The 23,319-nt window shown below is 43.3% G+C and overlaps 2 gene segments (V, D, J or C); one reads left to right on the top strand and one right to left on the bottom strand.

The window, feature by feature from the left end:
- Positions 1–1,184, top strand: part of LOC113634003 — a 94,532-nt gene extending 93,348 nt beyond the window's left edge. Inside the window, 1 exon segment of the V gene segment in view lies at positions 712–1,184. Coding sequence covers positions 712–1,022 — 311 coding nt within the window.
- Positions 1–23,319, bottom strand: part of LOC113642202 — a 74,386-nt gene that overhangs the window by 7,253 nt on the left and 43,814 nt on the right.

Below are 23,319 nucleotides of genomic sequence, written 5' to 3'. Positions count from 1 at the left end.
TATTAAAATAAATCATTTTAAATGATTTCTTAAAAATTTTAAGTGTTAAAAGTGCTCAGTGTCTTAAATATTCTAAATCCAGTGAGAGAATAAATTCAGATGTTTGTGGTGTTTACTTGAGTTCAGTGTCTAGTGATGAATTTTCATTGTTTCATCACCAGAATAAAGCTGATCAAAGTTCTGGTTAGTCCATGATGTAAAGAGTAACTAGTGAAGGTTCTGCTGCTGGAACACATTTGTGCTGCTGCAGAGTTTCCAGTTTTTTTGTTTGGACTTCAGATCATTTACAGAATAAATACACTGAGTGTTTCAATGGACTATTCAATGCAGTTACTGAGTAGAACTGAGCGAAGACTAAATCAGATAGAAGATGAATTGTGGTGTGGAGGTAAATCTGGTGGCTTCCATACAGTATGTTCTCTTTGTTTCTTAGTGGACTTGTTTGTTAATGGACTGATGTTTGTCCACTGAAACTGTTCTCAACATGAAGCCTTCCATGTGTCTCTGTTCATTTAGAGTTAGAAACTCAGTTTTAATCCTGCTGAAGGTCATAGAAGTTTCCAGATGTTTCTACTGAATTGTGAGAACAATGTGGATCACTGCTGAACACACATTAATGTTTCAGTCTGGAATCTGAAAAAGCAGTAATGAGTAAATGTTGTGTAAGCGTGTGTAAAGGTGTGTTTATTGTGTGTTTGTGGTCTACAGAAGGTCCCACGGTGAAGCCCTCCGTGTCTCTGCTCCCTCCCTCCTCTCTGCACCAGTGTGAGGAATCGGCCTCGCTGCTCTGCCTGCTGTCTGCCTACTCTCCACAGGGGGCGTCGGTGAGCTGGACGGTGGACGGCTCGGCCGTGAAGGACGGGGTCTTGACCAGTGCAGAAGAACAGAAGAAGGACGGTTACACACGCAGCAGTACCCTGACCCTCAGCCAAGCACTCTGGGAAAAGGGGCAGGAGTTTGTCTGTACAGTCTCCCACGAGGGCGTGGATCATCCGGTCACGTTCAGAAAGAGCCAGTGTTAAGGCTAACAGCTCCAAGATAGAACTGAACACTGAGCTGCTTCCACATCCATCTACAATAGAGTTTCAGTTCTACACAATGCTGACATTTCTGTCTTTACTCTCTTCACTGTCCTGTTGCTCTTCCTGTAGTTTTGCTCTGCTGAAATAAAGCTTCATTTTGGACATTGTGTGTTCTTTTCTTGGAGTTAATAGTCATTATCAGTGTGAGGAGAGAGTGTGTTTAGCTGTAGATTCAGGGCTGTGTGTTGTGCTTCAGTGAGTTTGGATGAAGAAAGTTGAACATCTGGTGAAAGTGCTGCTCTATTCTGGGAGAAAGAGGATCACTCAGCCGTCTTCATGTAAATCTCTCTCTCACTTCACTGATCTTTACATTATTGTGTGGCTCAGTTCTGCTCTCCCTGATCCATTTCAGTCTTAATCAGAGCAGTCTCTAAAAGTAATATTATAATAATCTTATAATAATCTTAAAGATAAATATAATTTCTTATGGTAGAGATTTAAAAATATTATAAGTTGTACAGTATGATATGATTAATTATAATGTATTCCCCTCTTCACCATGTTGTGAAAAATACCAGAAACCAGCATTAAAAACAGAGAGACATGCCTTAAGGCGATTATGATTGGAGTCATAAGACACATGGGGATAAACCCCAGATGTTGTAATAATCTTAAGGTAATATATAACTAGAGAATAAAATAACCAAATAACCACACTTGAGTCAGAGTGATTTATTATTATTATTAAGGTGTTTTTTATTAGGCCTTAGTAAAGGGGAGTAGTAGGAGTGTAATCTGGAGATCCAGGAGTGTAATCTGGAGATCCAGGAGTGTAATCTGGAGATCCAGGAGTGTAATCTGGAGACGCAGGGTTAGAATCAGAGGGAGAAGATGGAAAGGTGGGAGAGAGGGGACGAACATAGGCATAAGGGGGGGGGGGGGGAGCCGGGAGTTCCAAGCTCACGGGTGCAAGGGTGAGCATGAGGACAGCCATCAGTTTGAGATCCCCTGTCCACAAGGTTTACCAGAGTGGTTTGAGAGGAGGACATGAGAACAGGAGGATTTCTCACAATATGGGATGGCAGATAAGCATGCGCAGGCAGTTCAGGAGAACTGAGCTGTTCCAGAAGCGTAGTGAGCTCAGAGATGATATGACGCAGTTGGAAGCGGCGATAGCCGGCCATGGGGTCAGCAGGCGCAGGTCTTGGATAGGGAGAAGGACGAGGGTCCCGGCGGGTGTAGCCAGGCTGAATTGACCGACCTGGAGGTGAAGGATCTAAGGAGAGAGAAGAGTAACTGACTTAGTAGAGATAGAGGAAATGAAGCTTGAGATATGTATATGTTAGCAAGCCCAGCCAGGGGATAAAAAGACAGGCTGAGATCATAAACAATTTAACAGGCTTGAGGAGTCAAAGAACTCCACTTGTACACAAGCAATATTACTGCAGCAATAGCTTAGCAATAGTAACGTTATAGAATGACGAATAGGTAAGAGCCTTTTTACATAATATCATGTGACATAAAATAGACTCATAGAGTGAATATAATCAGAAAACATCATATACAGGAGAAGATAGCAAAAGGGAAACTTACTCATTTTAGTTGAATGCAGGTTTAATCCTCAGGGCAGATGTCTGTCGTAAAAGACTCAGAAGCAAATGGCAAATGTAACTTTGACGAGGGAATGGAGCCCCTTTTTGTGCACATTTGTAATAACAAATGTAAACTTGTTATGAAAAATGGGAAAGACAGGTGTTCTCAGACCTTGGCCCATAGCGAAAACATGTTAGGTAGAATGGAAAAAAACAGGGGGCCACAGCCCTAGGCCCTGAGAACTAAAGGAAGGAAAATCCATAAATGGGCATTTGGTGCTCATAAACATGTTGTGCAGACTGAAGAAGGCCCAGGTGTTTAGTCTAAAGTTATGCGAAATAAGGGAAGGAAAATCCATAAATGGGCATATGGGTGAAAGGTAATGGGAAATCAGGGGAAATTGGGTCCGGGTGTTTAGAGAACATAGTGGGTAATGCCGATAAAAACAGGTGATATGGCACCTGGGACTCCAAAAAATAGTGGGAAGCGAAGCGGGGGCGAGGAGTGTTAGGATATATATATATCCAGGGCGAGCGGGTCAGTTGGGGGTTGTTTTTATTTTCGCAAGGACGTCGCGAGAGTTTTTGTTTCTTTCTTGATTGATTTGGCATGACATGCTCTTATGGGTTTTAATTTGTTACTTTTAATTTGGTAATTTGTTACTTTTAATTTGGCAATAATTTGTTACTATTAAATTTGGCAATTTGTTACTTTGAATTTGGCAACTACAATTTGTTGGCTGATTGACCACAATAAAGAAGTTTGCTCATTCTCATCCAGGCCTGAGGAGTTTTCTCAGTTTTTTTGTAGTAATTATAGAGTTAACAGTGAAATTTAACTAAAAGCCTAAGAGAAGAGGACACCCCGTGATGTGTCGACTTGGAGACCGGCTCTGAGTTCCGACAACCACTAGAGGTCTCTGTATTCTAATGACTGACTATCTCTACTGTAGAGAAACATTTCACAAATCTGTGCATAGTAAGATGCAGTTATAGTTAAAAACTTAGTAGAAACATCCAAATCGTGATCAAGACTGCAGTCATGGGTGGAGAGAGATACAGAAAGGGACTCAGCACACAGTCTTGGTGTACACGAATGTTCATTATGATGGTTGAGGAGGTGATGTTATTTCACTTAACATGCTGAGGTTTGTTGTTGAGTAACTGAGGTTTGTTGTTGAGCAATTGCAAAGAAGCGTGTTGATGCCAAGTTGGCTAGGTTTAGTGATCAGCTTGGAGGGGATAACTGTGTTGAATCCTGAACTAAAATAAACTAGCAATATTCTTGTATATGTGTTCTTGTTGTCCAAGTAATTTAGTATGATGTGTAATGCTGGGGAGACGTCCTCAATGTTCCTTTTCCATGGTAGGCAATCTGCTGATGGGCCAGTGTGGACCTAAACAGCATCATTAGTACAGACTCAATCTCATTGTGGTGAAATGAACCAACAGCACACAAAAAAAAAAATTTAAATAACAAAAGAAAACAATACCCGGTATTTGTTTTAAACTGTCTCTGGTACCAGAACGTTTTACGCATGTTGGAGCTTTCCTCAATACTGTATCAAAGGTTTTGTTCTTACTAACATGTCCTTAATTTCCAAAACCCTGCAACAAAGTCTGGATCAGCTCCAAGTACTCCTCCTCCTCTTTTACATGTAGCTGGACTCTGAGTTATATTGGAAGTCTGAGGTGTACAGGGTAAACAGGACTGGAGAGAGCACAGTCCCTTGTTGCACTCCCATATGACTGACCTCCATGCCACACCTGCAGTCTCCCAGTTGCATGCACTAAGGTCTGCCTGTCAGGTAGACTGTAATCCATGCCACCAGATGGGAGTGGGCTCAAATCCTACCCTCTTCTTCTATGCAAACTGCAGAGGCTCAAGGGCATGATGTACCTGTGGCCTCATGTGGTGTAGCAGCACCTGCTCCATGGTCTTCATTATTTGTGATGTCAAGGAGACTGACCTGACGTCATTCAACCTGCCAGGGTGGGGTATGCTCGGAACTGGGATGATGCAAGATGTTTTTCACAGCCTGGAGACCCTCTCCTGTTCCCCATTCAGGTTAAAGTTACGCTTTAGAGGGTCTCCTAGCAACAACTAGCAGACCTTCAGTAGTCATTGTGATACTCAATCTGGATCAGCTGCTTTGCTGTGCACCTGAGCTGCAGTGATCATGGGTGAGGGAAAATTATCCTCTGTGTACAGTTGGTTCCAGGGGGAAGAGAGAGAGAGCAGAAGCCGGAGTCGGGGCTGAAGTGTTATGAGGTGTGAAGGAGTTTGGTTGCTTTGAATGTGGAATGTGTAATTGAGGAAGCAGCACACAGGAAGCAGCACACAGGAAGCAGCACACTTGGAGCTCTCGCATCTTCCAATTTATATGCCTGGCTGAGTATTTTTTATTCAATTCCGAGTTATCTTGAGTTTACACTTTAACCTACTTACACCTTAATTCTTGACATCGTATTTACTTGTCCCGCAGTGTCAGCTTTTAGCCAGCTAGCATAACTAGCCTGTTAGCTCGGCTATCGCTAGTACAAGCTCTCGCATCTTCCACATTTTCATTTCACAGACTTGAGTGAGAGGCAGGGAGTTGACCTGCTCAGTCCAGTGGCTCGCTCCCACCCTGCTCTCCTCCACGTCCTTTCTCATCTTTTAGAAGCAAATGATATACAATAAATAAATAAATAGGTTAAATAGTCCGCTTCTACCCGGCTAACACAACTAGCCTGTTAGCTCGGCTACCGCTAGTACAATCTGCTGTACTTGCTCTGTAACATCATGTCGGTTATGTCTCTGCCTTTGAGTGCAGGTGAGGACTCATTGGAGCTGCACTCGGTAGAACTCCAGCTGGTTGCTGTGGAGAAGCAGATCCGCGAACTACAGGTGAAGCAGGCCGAGCTGCGGGAGCGGAAAGCCGCGTTGGAAGCTCCCCGGGCGGTCGCTCACCTGTCTCAGGTAAACTCCCGGGATGTAATTACCACTCCCTCCACCTCTACCCCGTGTGTTTCTCTGTCCAGGCCCAACACACCCATGAAGTGGCCTGCCCAGGAGCTGTTCACTCCGGCGCCAGGGCACCGTGGTCCCTGGGTGCAGCAGCGGAGGATGCGTACTGGTCCCCGGCCAAGGACCTCTCCCCCTCTACCACCGCTGGTCTTCGAGATCCCCACCCGGAACCGCTTCGCCCCCGCTTCGCGACAACGTGATCATCGGAGACTCCATTGTTCACCACGTCCGTGCTACAGTGGCTAAAGGTAAGGCTCGCACTCACTGCTTGCATGGTGCTCGTCTTCTTGATGTCTCTGCGCAGGTACCTAGAGTCATGAGCAGAAATACCAGAGATGTGGTTCTTCATGTTGGCTCGAACAACACCAGCCTGAGGCAGTCGGAGATCCTGAAGAGGGACTTCAACACCCTGGTGGAGACGGTTCGCAGAACAGCGCCCACAACGAGGATAATCGTGTCTGGACCACTTCCAACTTACCAGCGAGGAATTGAAAGGTTCAGTAGACTTTTTGCTTTAAATGAATGGTTACAGTCATGGTGTCAGGCTCAGAAACGACTCTTTATCGATATTTGGAATGTTTTCTGGGCGCGTCCTAGGCTATTCCCTGCTGATGGCCTGCACCCCAGCAGAGTTGGAGCGGAGATCCTCTCGGACCACATCTCCAGGGCGCTGAACACCTTCTGACTGGTAAACTACTCTTTAAATTTAAATCTCAATAGCCATCCTTCACCTCAGCACATTGACACACAAAATGCACACATAGCTCACCCTATAGAAACTGTGTCTGTTCCCTGAGCAGTGAGATCAAAAAGTAAATACATGAGAAGTTACTTATTGTAAATGAAATGATCTCAGATAATAGCCTTACTGCACTCTGCCTCACCGAAACTTGGATTAAACCAAATGAATACATCAGTCTAAACGAGTCTACACCATCAGGATATATCTATAAGCAGGAGCCTCGTCTGACTGGTCGTGGAGGTGGTGTCACCACTATGCTTAGTGATTACCTCACTGTAACCCAGAGAACACAGCATAGATTTAGTTGTTTTGAAGTGCTTGTCCTTAATGTTACACTATCGCACATGCACACGAAGAAATCCCTGATGTCTCTTGCTCTAGCGACCGTGTACAGACCCCCAGGGCCCCAGACCCCCAGGGCCCTACACAGTTTTTCTTAGAGAATTCACAGATTTTCTCTCAGACCTATTGGTTAACTTTGACAAAGCATTAATTGTAGGAGACTTTAACATTCATGTTGACGACACAAACGGCGCTTTAGGACTCACATTTATGGACTTACTAAACTCACTTGGGCTCAAACAAAACATCACTAGTGCAACTCATCGACGTAACCACACACTAGATTTAATAATATCACACAGAATAGATGTCACTGATATAGATATCATACCTCAAAGTCATGACATCACAGACCATTACCTCATAATGTACACACTAGCTATAGAACAGACTAACTATGTCTCACCACGTTATCGACTCGGTAGAACTATTATTCCGACGACCAAAGACAGGTTCACAAATAACCTGCCTGATCTGTCTGGACTTCTTACTGTACCCTTAAACTCAAACTACCTAGATGCAATGACTAACAGCATAGGCGCTATATTCACTAGCACATTAGACACTGTTGCCCCAGTCAGATTACAGAAGGTTAGAGATAAAACATCTGCCCCGGGGTATAATAGTCATACTCACACCCTCAAGAGGAAGACCCGTAACCTCGAACGGAAATGGAGAAAAACTAAATTAGAGGTTTTTAGAATTGCGTATAGTAGTGAGGACTTTATGAGATCCTTCACTGATAAAATCGAAAGTATCAGGAATAAAATAGGTGACGCTCAACATATGAGAGCAACCAGTGACACAATCTCACCTAAAGCTTTAAACAGCTTTACAAGTACAGGACAGGAAGAGTTAGATAAACTTGTTACTACAGCTAAATCAACAACATGCTCACTAGACCCCATCCCAACTAAACTACTGAAAGAAGTGTTACATAAAGCTGGTGAGCCTCTTCTTAATATCATTAACTCCTCGTTATCTTTAGGTTACGTCCCGAAGTCTTTTAAGTTGGCAGTTATTAGGCCACTCATCAAAAAACCTAACTTAGATCCTAACCAACTATCAAATTACAGACCTTCCGTTTATGTCTAAAATACTTGAAAAGGTTGTGTCCGTTCAACTGAGCTCCTTCTTACAGGAGAGCAACATCTCTGAAGAGTTTCAGTCAGGTTTCAGGCCTCATCATAGCACAGAAACTGCACTTGTTAAAGTTACAAACGACTTGTTATTAGCTTCGGACCAAGACTGTATGTCACTATTAGTTCTAATTGACCTTAGTGCTGCATTTGACACTATAAACCACAACATTCTTCTAGATCGCTTACAAAATTACACAGGTATTCATGGTCAGGCTTTGAGTTGGTTTAGATCCTACCTGTCAGACCGATACCATTTTGTAGAATTAAATGGTGAATCCTCCAGTTTATTACCAGTTAATTATGGGGTCCCTCAAGGATCAGTTCTAGGACCTCTGCTTTTCTCTATATACATGCCTCCGTTAGGGAACATTATTAGAAGACATGGGATTAGTTTCCATTGTTATGCTGATGACACACAGTTATATATCTCATCAAAACCAGATGAAATAGCCACAGTGTCCAAACTAACTCAGTGCCTTAGAGAGATAAAAGACTGGATGAGCTGCAACTTTCTATTGTTAAACTCCGATAAGACAGAAATACTACTCATAGGTCCAAAAACCAGTGCACAGAAACTCTCACACTTTAACTTCCATTTAGAGGGATGTACTGTTATTAGTAGCTCGACAGTGAAAGACCTCGGTGTTATATTAGACAGTAACTTGCCTTTTAAAAATCATATCGCTCATACTATCAAAACAGCCTTCTTCCACCTTAGAAATATTGCCAAGCTGAAAAACATCCTGTCTGTATCTGATGCTGAGAAGCTAGTTCATGCCTTCATGACCTCTAGACTGGACTATTGTAATGCATTACTAGGTGGTTGTCCTGCATCTTTAATAAATAGGTTACAGTTAGTCTAAAATGCAGCTGCCAGAGTTCTCACTAGGACAAGAAATTATGACCATATAACCCCAATTTTATCATCTTCACACTGGCTACCTGTTAAGTTTAGAATTGATTACAAACTGCTGCTACTTACATACAATGCTCTTAATGGTTTAGCTCCCATGTATCTAACTAGTCTTCTAACACGTTACAATCCTTCACGCTCTCTGAGATCACAAAACTCAGGACTTCTGGTAGTTCCCAGAATATCTAAGTCTACTAAAGGTGGTAGAGCGTTTTCTTATCTAGCTCCCAAACTTTGGAATAGTCTTCCTGATAGTGTTCGTGGCTCAGACACACTTTCCCAGTTTAAACGTAGATTAAAAACTCATCTCTTTAGTCAGGCGTACACATAATACATCCCATAATATCATGCACTAGTACATCAGACCTGCACATTTTTATGAACAGCAGATATGTTAATCCCTTTCCACTGCTTCTCTCTTGTACCCATCCCGAGGCATCCAGACACTGTACCAGCTCCGAACGTCCTCTGTGGGGCGAAGCCTTTGGACATCCACTGAGCCGAGGCCGACTCTAAGAATCCTGAGACATCTCCAGTTAGACCCTGTGATACTAAGGAGATCCGAAGTCCATGATCCTTACACCAATACAACATTTAACTGACTGTTTATTACAATCACACCCCCAGGGTCACCCATATGAGGATGGGTTCCCCCTTAGGTCCAGTTCCTCTCAAGGTTTCTTCATTTACCAATTTAAGGGAGTTTTTCCTTGCCACTGCTGCCTGAGTCACCTCAGACTTGCTCATAGGGGAATAAATACATACACATTGTGAACTATATATATCTAATAATAATCTAGAATTTTTATTCTGTCAATTCTTTTACTTTTATTATTTGTTATTTTCTTTATCATTAATTATGTTTACCTTCTGCTCTATGTTTATGTTCTGTAAAGCTGCTTTGAGACAATGTCTATTGTAAAAAGTGCTATACAAATAAACTTGAATTGAATTGAATAAAACTTGAATTGAATGTATTCTCTACTGGTAAGATAGGATTCTGACTAGGATCGTGTACTATTTACTTGTTTCAGTTGGATCTAGATGTTTGTCACTAGACGAGCTGTGTTGTATTGTTGATTCTGTAGTGTTGCTTGAATGTGACTGTTGGTTTATGCTAATTAGTTCTCTCAAATGGCTAATAATGAGACATTTCAGTCTCCCTTTCTGTGTGAGCAGCTATTCAGAGGCCACTCAGTCGGGCTCAGGCTGGAGCTCTGCACTGGAGACCACCATGTCAGCCTCTGGTTATGACCATAAGGCACATAAGGCATTAAATGAACATACTAATTAAGGGGAAATGTCAAAACAGGTGCAAGCAATGAAGACAGAAGAAAAACAAAAAATGAACAGACATAAGCAGAGCCAGGACAAGAACCTACAGAAAACACAAGTGGCAATGTAAAAAAACAGATATGAAAGCACAGAAGCACACTGTGATGCTGCAACATGCTGGACTGCTACTGAGCATCTCAGCTCACATCACCAGAGTTAGGGGAATTTTATTTGTTTGGAGGTGACTGCTGCTCTTAGTGTCTGATCAGTGTCAGTCTAGTTCACTGTGCTTTTAGTGGTTCTATGTTGAATCAATCAACCATTAGTAACGAAGGATTTGTCTACTTGACAAAGGGGAAAACAACTCAAAGTGAACTGGCAGCGTATGTGGTTATGACAAGTGGATGGTGATAGTTGTCTAATTAAATGTTCAGACAGTTTCAATGCTAGATCATGTCCAGCACAGTGAATGGAGGACTCATGCGGTATGCATATGTAAGAAATCCCCTGGCCACTGTAGTGGAAATTTCTAATCTTAAGATGTTCATAAAGCTTTTTTCTTCTATGCTTGTACCCTGTGTGCGTCATGACCAGAGACTGACATCGTCATCAGTAGGTTTTGTTAAGATTATGACAAGGGCAGTAGGGACTGGGGACACGTTGTCCATAAACAATTTCCTCTAGAAGACCTTGGCCTGGTCAGATTAGCTTGATCAGGAGATGCATGCGGTAATTTTGAGCCAATGTTTGATGATGTTTTGCTTTAAATATCTTCTGTTCTTCTTGGATTCTGTCTATAAAAACCTTGATGTAATCAATGATCTTGGACCTTCATCTCTCATGCTACATGTGGAGTGTTGGGTCCTGCTGCGCAGCTGAGCACAATAAATTGTGTAACCTTTTTTACTCTTGCTCGTGTCTACCAGTGTTATACTTTATTCTTTAAATCTCTCAAACCTCAGAACTTCCACAACAATTTGGCGTTGTCGAGCAGGATTCCGCGCTTGAGAGTTGACTTCGGGGATTCCCGGGGAGGCTTGCAGCGCTCGAGCCTTGAAGGCTGTTAACTTCACCTCAAATCACAAAATTGGCCATGAGCGTGAGAGGACTCGGGAGTTCACCGTGAGCCGCCTCAACACCGGAATGAAAAGTAATTGGACACGTGGAAGGTGAGATGATTCATTTTATTTTAATTGTAAGGTTGTAAGGGTTTTTTCCAGAGAACCCTAATTAAATTTATTAGTGTTGAATCATAAAATTATATTGTTGGTTGTCTCTGTGTGGAAAGGGCTGTAAAGACAGGATTTAGACCTGGATCTGTCAACAGGTCAGGGACCTGAATAGGCACTAGTGCATGGCCTAGAAATAAAAAGTAAAGCACGGCACTAATCTGGGATTAGGTGCTAAAGTTGTCTAAAGGTTGTTTGCGAGGTTTTCAGAAAATCCGCCGCTAAAAGCTGACGAGCTCGGCGTAGACTCTCCGGAGAGCAAAGCAGGTTAGGGGGAAAGAGAAAAGGCCAAAAAATAAAATAAAATGAAAAGATAAAGCACACACACAGGAAAGAGAACAGGCTTTCTGGCACAGAGACTGTCAACAATAAACTAAGATAGTCATGGGCAACAGTAAATCTAAGAGCAAACAGTACAAACATAGTGTGTATCACTGAACCTAATGTGAATTTTATGAAAACTAATTATGGTCCTGATTCTGTGTCACAACTAATGTGCTGGGTGACGGAGTGTGGCTTCCCAGACGGTGGCAGTTTTAGCCTGAAACAGTTAGACTTGCTGAGAGGTAACCTGATCCAAATTGAAAGAGATGATGACAGGAAAAAGAAGAGAAAGAGGGTAGAAGTAAATTGGACAGCATTTCAGATGTGGAGATCAGAGGCAGAGAAAAGGTTGAGAAAATGACAATCTGCCACAAGGAGATTATCTACACAATATTTACAAAATACACAAAGTACATTAAGGAGCTCACAAAGTCTCCAGTGTCTTAAGTGTTTTTCAGATGATCCTGACCTGGATGGACCGCCTCCTCGACCGTGTCTGGCAGCAGCTGTGTCAACAAAGGTGTTCACGGATTCAGGAACACACCCCCAACCAGAGCCAGCCCACACGGAACCAGAAACACAGAAACCGTGAAGAAGTGTCCACTGCCTCCACCCTCCCCAACGATCGCGGATCGCACACGTCAGAGAGAGCAAAGCAGAAGGAGAATGCTGATCCTGGACCGGTTGAAGAAAAGGCTTCGACTTCAGAGGTCAAAGAGCAACTACAGAGTGTGATTACATTTACATTTACATTTACATTTACAGCATTTGGCAGACGCCCTTATCCAGAGCGACGTACATAAGTGCTTAAATCTCTAACACTGAATACATTAATGCTGGTTCACTAGGTTACATACTTAAGATACCATGAGTTTAAAACATTTGTTCAAAGTTACAATGAAAAAGTGTCAAAGGGTTTTGTTTTTTTTTTTTTTTTTTTTTTTAAATGCAAAGGATAAGGAAAGAAGTGCTAGTTGAATTGCTTCCTGAATAAGTAGGTCTTCAACCGCCGCTTGAAAATAGTCAGTGACTCGGCTGTCCGGACCTCTATGGGAAGTTCATTCCACCACCTTGGTGCCAGTACAGAGAAGAGTCTTGTAGTATACTTGCCTCTTACCCTGAGAGATGGTGGAACCAGTCGAGCAGTGCTGGTAGATCGGAGGTTACGGGGTGCAGTGCGAGGAATGATGAGGGCTTTGAGGTAAGAGGGGGCTGGTCCATTTTTGGCTTTGTAGGCCAGCATCAGTGTTTTGAACCGGATGCGTGCAGCTACCGGAAGCCAGTGGAGGGATCGCAGTAGCGGGGTGGTATGCGAGAACTTTGGCAGGTTGAAAACAAGCCGGGCAGCTGCATTTTGGATCATTTGCAGAGGACGGATTGCGTTCATAGGTAGACCTGCCAGCAGTGCATTGCAGTAATCCAGTCTAGAAATGACAAGAGACTGAACAAGTACCTGGGCAGTCTGTGTGGACAAAAATGGCCGAATCCTTCTAATGTTGTAGAGAAGAAACCGACATGAGCGAGTCACATTTGCAACATGAGAGGAAAAGGACAGTTGATTGTCCATGGTTACCCCAAGGTTGCGAGCTGTGGCTGAAGGGGAGATCAGATCGTTGTGCAAGGATATAGCAAGATCGTGACCTGGGGATGAATCACCTGGGATGAACAGCAGTTCAGTTTTGCTAGGATTGAGCTTTAACTGATGAGCAGTCATCCATGATGAAATTTCTGCCAGACATGCTGAGATCCGGTCAGAAGCTGTGGCATCTGAGGGTGGGAAAGAGAAGATAAGTTGTGTATCATCAGCATAGCAGTGGTAAGAGAACCCATGTGATGAAATAACTTCACCAAGAGAGTGAGTATACAAGGAGAAAAGAAGAGGACCAAGTACTGAGCCCTGTGGGACGCCAGTGGAGAGTCTGCGTGGAGCAGATGTCACTCCCCTCCATGTTACTTGATATGAGCGTCCTTCCAGGTAGGAGGCAAGCCATTCCCAAGCTGATCCGCAAATCCCAAGACTCTTGAGGGAGGATAAGAGAGTCTTGTGGTTGACCGTATCAAACGCTGCTGAAAGGTCAAGGAGGATAAGGACGGATGATAGTTTGGCTGATCTAGCAGTATGTAGCTTCTCAGAGACATCCAAAAGGGCTGTCTCTGTAGAGTGAGCTGCTTTAAAGCCAGACTGGTTGGGATCTTGGAGGTTGTTCTGTGAGAGATAGACAGACAGTTGATTATAGACAATGCGTTCAAGAATTTTTGAAAGAAATGAGAGAAGTGATACCGGTCTGTAGTTACTGATGTCTGATGGATCCAGAGCAGGTTTCTTTAGGATGGGAATAACCCTTGCTCTCTTGAAAGTAGTTGGTACCTGACCAGATGCTATGGATCTATTGACGATATTGGAAATGAAGGGCAAGAGGTCTTGTGAGATGGTCTGGAGCATAGTGGTAGGGAGTGGATCCAGTGGGCAGGTGGTAGGATTGCAGGACTGGATGAGTTGTAAAATCTCTTCTGCTGCCACAGTTGAAAAATGTGACAACGAAGGTGTAGGGGAATCCATACTCTGAGATGTAAGTGCAGTCGGGGCTGAAGTGAAGGTCCGGCAGATTTCCTCAATCTTCTCCTGGTAGAAAGAAGCAAAGTCTTCTGCAGTCAGGGAGGATGAAGAAGGTGGAGCCGGGGGGTTGAGCAGAGAAGAGATGATGTTGTGGAATTTCCGAGGGTCATGTGAAAAAGCTTCAAGCTTTTCCTTGTAGAAGGAAGTCTTGGCAGAAGTCACATCTGAGGAGAACTTGACAAGAAGTGTTCTGTAAAAAAAATTACAATGATTACAATGCCCATGGTGGAAGTAGCTGGACCAGATGAAGACTCCATGCTAGTACACCATCCCTGGACACTAAAGGACATTGAACATGCTCATGAGTACCTCCCTGACCCAAGAGAAGTCGGGGGAAAAAGTTCGGTGTGGAGTTGGAACGTTTTTGCAAGGAATTTCGTCTCACCTCAGTTGAACTGAGGCGCCTGTCAACACAAATCAAGTATGTATGGCCGGATTAGAATCTGTGCATGAGGCATCCAGATCATGCGAACTCGAGGAATGCGGCATACTCTAATTTCATAATGGAATTACGTGAAGCGTGTAGGGAGGCTTTCCCAGCGAAGATGGATATGACAAAGATTGCGCTTTGCCAACAAGAGGACAGCAAAAACGTTGCGCAGTATCTCCATCGCCTCACTGACATACACAATGCGCACAGCGGCCTCACTCCCCCACCTGACATGAGTGAGGGGGCAATGACAGCGTACAAGGCACACTTGAGAAAGAGCTTCATGAATGGACTGATTCCAGAAATATCTGACAAGGTGAAAAACCTATGTTTTTCACCTTGGGACACTGGAACACGTGGGACACTGGAAAACTGAGCCTCATCAAACGACATGCTCTGCATGCGGAGAAACTGCTCTCACAACACGAGCAGGAACAGGAAAAGAAGAAAGAAGCACAAACGCACAGAGTCTAGCTGACAATGATGCAAGCCGTGGCGGGGTCTCGAACACATTGAGGAAGAGGCAGAGGCAGAGGCAGAGGCCGAAGAGAGAGAACGGGTGACAGTGGGTGTTTTATTTGTGGAGGACAAGATCACTGGGCAAGGGAATGTCCTAAGAAACACGACAAAGAAACTGCATAACATTCAGCATCTCAGGTCGGGGTCGAGGAGGTCAGTCCTGAAGGATGGGTGAGTCAAAATCTTTGAAGCTTTGCAATGAAGAAACGCTTCAGCTAACTTCTGATGCTGACTTAAATGCTAACATTTTGAATGCTGTGAATTCAGTGAATCAAGCACTCACAGATAAGGCCCGTGATATTACTAACCCCACTCGCACACAATACATGGACACACATGATCTGCACTGCACAGCACACGCACACTTAGGGCCAGATGTAGTATATGAACAAGAGTGGTTTGAAAAACAAAAAGAAGCTGAGGAGTTGTTGTTGAAGAATTTGTATTGGGACATTCACAAATGTACTGCAGAAATGAGTCAATACATGTAAAGCCGGGGAAGGCTCATCCGTTCACTATAGAGAATTCCCACCCACATGTGTCTCTAGCTAAAGGTGAAACAGAGAAGTGGGAAGATTTAGGAAAATGGACATTAACGTGTGTTGAAGCTGGTGATTGGAAGTCCAGTTCAGATCCCACAGTGTTGTAAAGTGAGAAAACTAAAGCCTAATTGCATGTCCTTGAATTGGGTAGCTTTTGTTGACAGACCAGTTGAGATAATGCCACAGGCAGACACAGATGTACTGAAAACAATGTGGCAGATGAGACACATTTCTGGGGAAGACCCCCGATTACAAGCAGTTCCCAGAGAACTGTGGGCAACAGGGAAATATTATATAGGTTTAATCAAAAATTGTGCACCGGTGCAGATAACACCTAAATCGGATTACAGACCTTGCAAAACACAGTACCCCTTAAAGCCAGAGGCTATTAAGGGTATCACACCGGTATTTAATTCACTGCATAAGGCTGGTGTGATCATGCAATGTGAAACCTCTCCAGTAAGAACACCTATCTTTCCTGTGAAAAAAAACAAAACAAAACAAAAAAAAACAGAGGAGTGGCGCTTTGTTCAAAATTTGCAAGTAGTGAATGATGCAGTAATTTCAAGAGCTCCAAATGTGCCAAACCCTTACACAATCTTGTCTCAGATTCCACCAGACAGTAAGTGGTTTTCTGTAGTAGACATAGCTAATGCTTTTTTCAGTGTACCAGTTCATCCAGACAGCCAGTTTTGGTTTGCATTTTCCTTCAATGGAAAACCGTACACTTTTACCAGATTGTGTCAGGGGTATTGTGAATCTCGTACTATCTACAACGAAGCCCTTAAAAACAGTCTAGAATCTCTGACTCTGACCAATAACAGAATCTCAGTCTAGAATCTCTGACTCAGAGTCACCAATTCTTCAATATATGGATGACTGCATGATTGCAGCGCCATCCAAAGACCAATGTGAATTAAGACACTGTTGCATTGCTTTGTCATCTAGTAAAGGAAGGTCACAAGGCAAGCTTATCAAAGCTGCAGTTTGTACAACAACAAGTAAAATTCTTGGGACATCTGATATCAGAACAAAGCAAAACTATTGAGCAGAACAGAGATGCAGCAATCCAAAACAAGTCTTGACTTGTTCTTATTGCAGGACCTTCATACCCAACTATGCAGTACTTGAGGTGCCCTTGAGTGCATTTGTTCATGGGAAAGGCCTACAGGCCCACAGTGCACTGATTTGGACACCAGAGGCAGAAAAAGCCTTTGTAGATTTAAAAATGGCTCTACAGACCACCCCAACATTAGGGATTCCAGACCCAAATAAGCCATTTGTGCAAACAGTGGATGAGAAAAATGGATGCATGACATCAGTGCTACTACAAAATCATGGGGGGAAATTAAGACCAGTAGCGTATTTCTCAGCTAAATTGGATCCAGTAGCGGCAGGCCTGCCAATGTGTTTAAGAGCAATAGCAGCAGCTGAAAAAGCGGTCAATGTTTCTAGGGATATTGTGGGGTACAGTGATCTAACTCTTTTAGTACCACATGCAGTGTCACTTCTTCTCCTGGAACAGAAAACAGCACATATGTCTGCAGCACGGTGGCTAAGATATCACACTATTTTGCTTGACATGCCAAATGTGAAAGTAAAACGCTGTACTGTATTAAACCCTGCAACTCTTCTCCCCACAGAAGCAGATGGAGAACCGTACAATTGTGTTCAGTTTTAAATGACATTTGTAGTCCTAGGTCTGATTTGCAGGAGACGCCGTTGCAGAATCCAGATCTTGAACTTTTTGTGGATGGATCAGCCTTCAGAGATCAGAAAACAGGGCGCAACTGCATGGGGTATGCAGTAGTAACACAACATGAAACACTTAAAGCAGAATCACTACCAGAGCATCTCTCTGCACAGGCAGCTGAGTTGGTTGCTTTAACAGCAGAATGCAAGTTGGCAAAAGACAAGACAGTCACTATTTATACTGACAGTAGGTATGCATTTGGAGTAGTCCATGATTTAGGTACATTTTGGAAACATAAAGGTTTCCTGACTTCATCAGGTAAAGCAATCACGCACAATGGCCTGATTTCTGAGCTCCTGGATGCAATCCTACTTCCGAAATCCATTGCTGTATGTAAGTGTGAAGCACACACTGGGAGAACTGATCCTATTTCACAGGGTATTGCCCAGGCGGATGCAGCAGCAAAATCAGCTGCACAGAAAAACTCTGTGAATGCCGAAACTTTGTGTATGTTGAAAATATGTACTCCCACAGCTGATGTCAAAGATCTTTAGTCACAATCTACAGCGGAAGAGAGAGCAACTTGGAGGAAAACAGGAGGTGTGGTAAGAGATGGGGTTTGGTACGGCCCAGATGACAAACCATTCCTGCCAAAGAAACTGTGTCCATTCTATGCTAAATTGGTGCATGCGTCAAAAGGGGGGATGTATAACAGTGTCTCTAGATACTGGCACACTAAGGGCTTTGCTAACTATTCCCAGAAATTATGTGAAAAATGTATAGTGTGTGCAACAAACAATACTGGCCGAGGGTTAAAGTCTCCCAAAGTGCCCATCCTCCGCCACAACAACCATTTGAACACCTACAGATGGATTTCATTGAACTGACACCCAGCGAAGGGAAAAAATACTGTCTGGTGATAGTGGATATGTTCTCTAAGTGGGTGGAAGCTTTCCCCACTTCGAAACAGGATGCAAGTGCGGTAGCTAAGCACTCCTGTCTGAAATTATCCCTCGTTGGGGAATCCCTGACAAAATCAGTAGTGACAATGGAACTCCCTTTGTAAACCAAGCATTTCGACCTGTCGGAGAGTCCTTGGGTATAGATCTCAGACAACACTGTGCATACCACCCTGCCAGCGGAGGGGCAGTAGAGCGAGAAAATGGAACACTGAAAAACAAATTGGCCAAATGCTGTGATGAAACAGGCCTATCATGGGTAAAGGCCCTCCCAATCGTGTTATTATACATGAGAACAAGAACCAGAGGGAGATTGAATTTTAGCCCGTGTGAGATACTGTTTGGCAGACCCCCAAATACAGGAATGGAGCCTAGACACACACCCAGATTAACCACAAGCCAGTGTGAAGATGAAATGTGTTATTGTGCAAACTTGTCCTCTATTTTGTCTCAAATCCACAAGCAGGTGAAGGAAGCACTGCTCAAGGTGACGCAAACAGATCTACACAATCTCAAACCAGGTGACTGGGTGGTGGTGAAGGATTTCAGGAGGAAAAGCTGGAGAGCCAGGCGGTGGCTGGGACCATTTCAGGTACTTCTGACCACGCAGACTGCAGTGAAGGTTGCAGAGAGAGTGACGTGGATTCACATTAGTCACTGTTAGCGGGTCCCTGAGACAGAAGAGAAAGCAGCAACAATCAACTGTTAAGAAGAACAAAAGGGAGCATCAGGGCACACGGTGACATGCTAGTAACCTCTCCCGTGAGCTCCAACTGACTCTCTACGATGCGTAAAGTGTCTGAGTCAGAAGAAACCCTGGTATAACACCTATTCTCCAAACACTGAGAAGAAGCAGCGTCATCTGAAAAGAGTAACATCGACACACACACAAATGTGAACACAAATGTTAATGAAATTAATAAACTAAGTGAGAGAGGTAAATGTGACACGTTCGATAGTAGACAATAGTAAACGGTTATACAGTATGACATACTGACTACGGCCCCAGACTGACACACACACACACACACACACACACACACACACACACACACACAAAAGTCTGACTTCAAAGGACGGTTCAAATAGGCAAGGTGGAAGCTCCTGTTAAGATGAGGAGCCTTGTTAAATATCACCCTAGAATCCTAGGGACCATTGGCATCTTCATGATCTGCCTCTTAAGAAAAAACTCCAGAGAATCCCACTTCTATTAGAAGCCGCAGAGATGTGTATGACACACTTACTGGGAACTCACCGACTACAGTGCCAAAATGATCACAAATATGTCCTGTTATGTGTGCATGATGGTCCCCACATCTGCAAGCAAACACACAATGATTCCCATGAAAGTAATGGTAGTGAACTGAAGGCCATAGCCCAATACTGTTCTTACTAATGATGATTTTCCCCCACCAGAACATAGACTAAAAAGTAAACTAAGTACATTGTTTGATTCCAGGTATGGAATTAACTAGAAGTCACACATTATCGGCTTGCCACTTACATTAACTCCACTAATCGGGCAACAGAGGGTATCAAACAAGAACTCGCCGCCCTTAGATTGACTACAACACAAAATAGAATAGCCTTAGATGTTTTATTAGCTAAAGCGGGAGGTGTATGTGCCATGATAGGAGATCAATGTTGCACCTTCATTCCCTCTAATGAGGACAATCATGGGTCTATCTCCGATGCACTGCATGATATGCATAAAGTAGCAAACCAAATGAAACGAGATGAACATGGAGATAATAGTTGGGGACTCTGGTATACACTGTTTGGACAGTGGACTCCCTATCGATCAGTGATAATCCCAGTGAGTGTGGTAGTGATCTTAGATCTAATATTATGACAAGGGCAATAGGGACTGGGGACGAGTTGTCCATAAACAATGTCCTATAGGTCCTCTAGTGCCCCTTTTCCACCGAGGCAGTTCGAGTGCTGGTTCGGAGCCAGAGCCTAATTTAGAACCAGTTCTTTCTGTTTCGACCGCCAAAGCACCGGCTCTGAACCAGAAAAAGTGGTTCTTAAGTAGCACCAAAACGTTGCTCATCTAGACTTAAGAACAACTTGGGGCGGGAACTGGGGGCGGGGCTACTGTTAGCACATTTGATAATGTACCTTAAGTATACTAATGTTTAATACACTTTTACTTTACCGCAATATAATCACTTATTAGCACACATGATAGTAGGTAGCTACATGCTAATGCTAAATTTTTTTCTGTGTTAACGATAAAATAACGTTATGTACTTTATCAATTACAACCTCCGTTTATACAGATTACATGGAGCTGCACGTACATGTTTTATTCGCCGCGTTTGGATGCCAATGTAGGTTCGCAAAGCCATGAGCATTAACGGTAAAGCAACATCCGCCATTGTTGTTGTGTTTGTGTTTGCCGTTGCTGCGCTAAAGTTGCTAGGACACGTGATACGTATACAGTGACGTCACACTCGGCGCTGTGATGGCTCTCTAGCCGGTGGAAAGGCAAACCGGTTCTTAGAAGGTTCGCCAGTGGAACCAACTTTGAACCAGCACTAGCGCTAGCTCTGAACCAGCACCCGGTTCTTTTTAGTGGAAAAGAGGCATAGAAGACCTTGGCCTGGTCAGATTAGCTTGATCAGGAGATGCATGAGGTAATGTTGAGCCAATGATTGATGATGTTTTGCTTTTACATATTTTCTGTTCTTCTTGGGTTCTGTCTATAAAAACCTTGATGTAATCAATGATCTTGGACCTTCATCTCTCATGCTACATGTGGAGTGTTGGGTCCTGCTGCGCAGCTGAGCACAATAAATTGTGTAACCTTTTTTACTCTTGCTCATGTCTACCAGTGTTATACTTTATTCTTTAAATCTCTCGAACCTCAGAACTTCCACAACAATGCCCTGCCACATGCATCAGGGTCAGAGTTGGAGAAGAGTTCCTCCAACCACTGTCTTGTTTAAGTAATTAAAATCAAAGGCAGCCTACAGGTGAGCAGTCTGTTGTTTGCTAATGGCTGCATAACGGTTGTTCATAGCAAGCTTGGCATTAGCATCTGGGGGTATATAAGTATTATATATAAGTATATATAAGTGTATATAAGTATATATTTGTGTATATAAGTGTATATAAGTGTATATACGTGTATATAAGTATATAAGTGTATATACGTGTATATAAGCGTATATAAATATATATAAAACATGCTCTTATACCTTTCTAATGATACCTTTAACATAATACTTAAAGTCAAAGTAAAAGTGAAATGCTGTTATGAAAAATGTACAAATCAATATGACTACAAAGCACAGGATGGCATTATTCATTGCTGTGTTTCTGTACTGCTTCTGTACTTTTTCATTGTTGTACAAAACCTGAGTAAACCTGCTTAAGCTTCAAGATGCAGCCAAAATTAATAATGTGTGCACATGCATTTTTAATATCTAGTCTTATCTCTGATCAGGACTTAGGCCTCATCACAGTATTTATACAGCACTGGTTAAAATGGGGGGGCATGGTGGCTTAGTGGTTAGCACGTTTGCCTCACACCTCCAGGGTTGGGGGTTCGATTCCCGCCTCTGCAGCTTGTGTGTGGAGTTTGCATGTTCTCCCCGTGCCTTGGGGGTTTCCTCCGGGTACTCCGGTTTCCTCCCCCGGTCCAAAGACATGCATGGTAGGTTGATTGGCATCTCTGGAAAATTGTCCGTAGTGTGTGAGTGTGTGAGTGAATGGGAGTGTGTGTGCCCTGTGATGGGTTGGCACTCCGTCCAGGGTGTATCCTGCCTCGATGCCCGATGACGCCTGAGATAGGCACAGGCTCCCCGTGACCCGAGAAGTTCGGATAAGCAGTAGAAAATGAATGAATGAATGGTTAAAATGGTAAATGTTGAGGTTTGATCTCCTGTTAATCAATATTAGTGCACCATTCAATGCCACAGGACAAAAAATCTCTTAAATTAAAATGTAAATATAAATATTGAAGTTAAAAAATTGCTCTGTTTAGGTGTCAGATTCTACTCAGTCGAGTTCACTAGTTATTATTTACAGACCCCAAGGCCATATTCTTAATTATTTCATGAATGTGTAGTTTTCCTTTAACATTAGGCTGTTTCTGTATAATAAATTTATTTTAAAAGACCAGTGTGTATGTCCATGCTAGAAGCAGTAGTAGTTCTTCATAATTGTCACGGTTAGACAAAGGCGTATGAGGATCCAAATGCAGTTTTGAACGTATTTAATCAAAAATAAAAAAACAAGCAGGCAAACATGCAACATACCACAATGACTAACACCAGGGAAGTGGACAGACAGAGTAGATATAGGAAACAGGAACCAATCACAAAGTGGAGACAATCAGAGACAAAGACAACACACCTGGAGGAAAGCTTGAGTTCAATTAGTGTCCATGGTAACCAATGAGTGGGCGGAGCAAACAATTAACAGCAGGACAAGACAGTTCGGCTCCCCGTGACCGGAGAAGAAAATGAATGAATGAATGAATGAATGAATGAATGAATGAATGGTTAAAATAGTTACCATGGTGGCGCTGGGGGTGCTCTGAGCCTGTAACTAAAGATGGGAGAGAGAGAGACCAACCTAGCCGTGGAGACAAACCCAAGATCAGGGAGGTTGGGCAGTTCCAACACAACCATGTTGGGCCAGGCAGAGAGTTCACCGTCCTCCATCTTGGACAGGGCAGAAAGTTCAGGATTAACCCTTTCGGGCAGGGCAGAGAGTCTATGGAGCTTGGTTCAACAGATTCCGTCAACCCGGTCGGTTCGGCTGATTCCGTCGACTCGGCTGGTTCCGTTGACCCGGTTGGTTCCATCGAACTGGTCGGTTCGGCTGGTTCCATCGACCCGGTCGGTTCCGCTTGTAACTGCTGCTATAATATTTTATTTGGTTACCTTTCGATAACAATTTTCATTCAATATAAGCTGTGTTTGTTGTTTAGACTTTTATGTATTATTCAATTTATTG

The sequence above is a fragment of the Tachysurus fulvidraco genome, chromosome 10, assembly GCF_022655615.1.
Source record: "Tachysurus fulvidraco isolate hzauxx_2018 chromosome 10, HZAU_PFXX_2.0, whole genome shotgun sequence".
NCBI classification, from domain to species: domain Eukaryota; kingdom Metazoa; phylum Chordata; class Actinopteri; order Siluriformes; family Bagridae; genus Tachysurus; species Tachysurus fulvidraco.
This window is presented reverse-complemented; position numbering and strand designations above follow the sequence as displayed.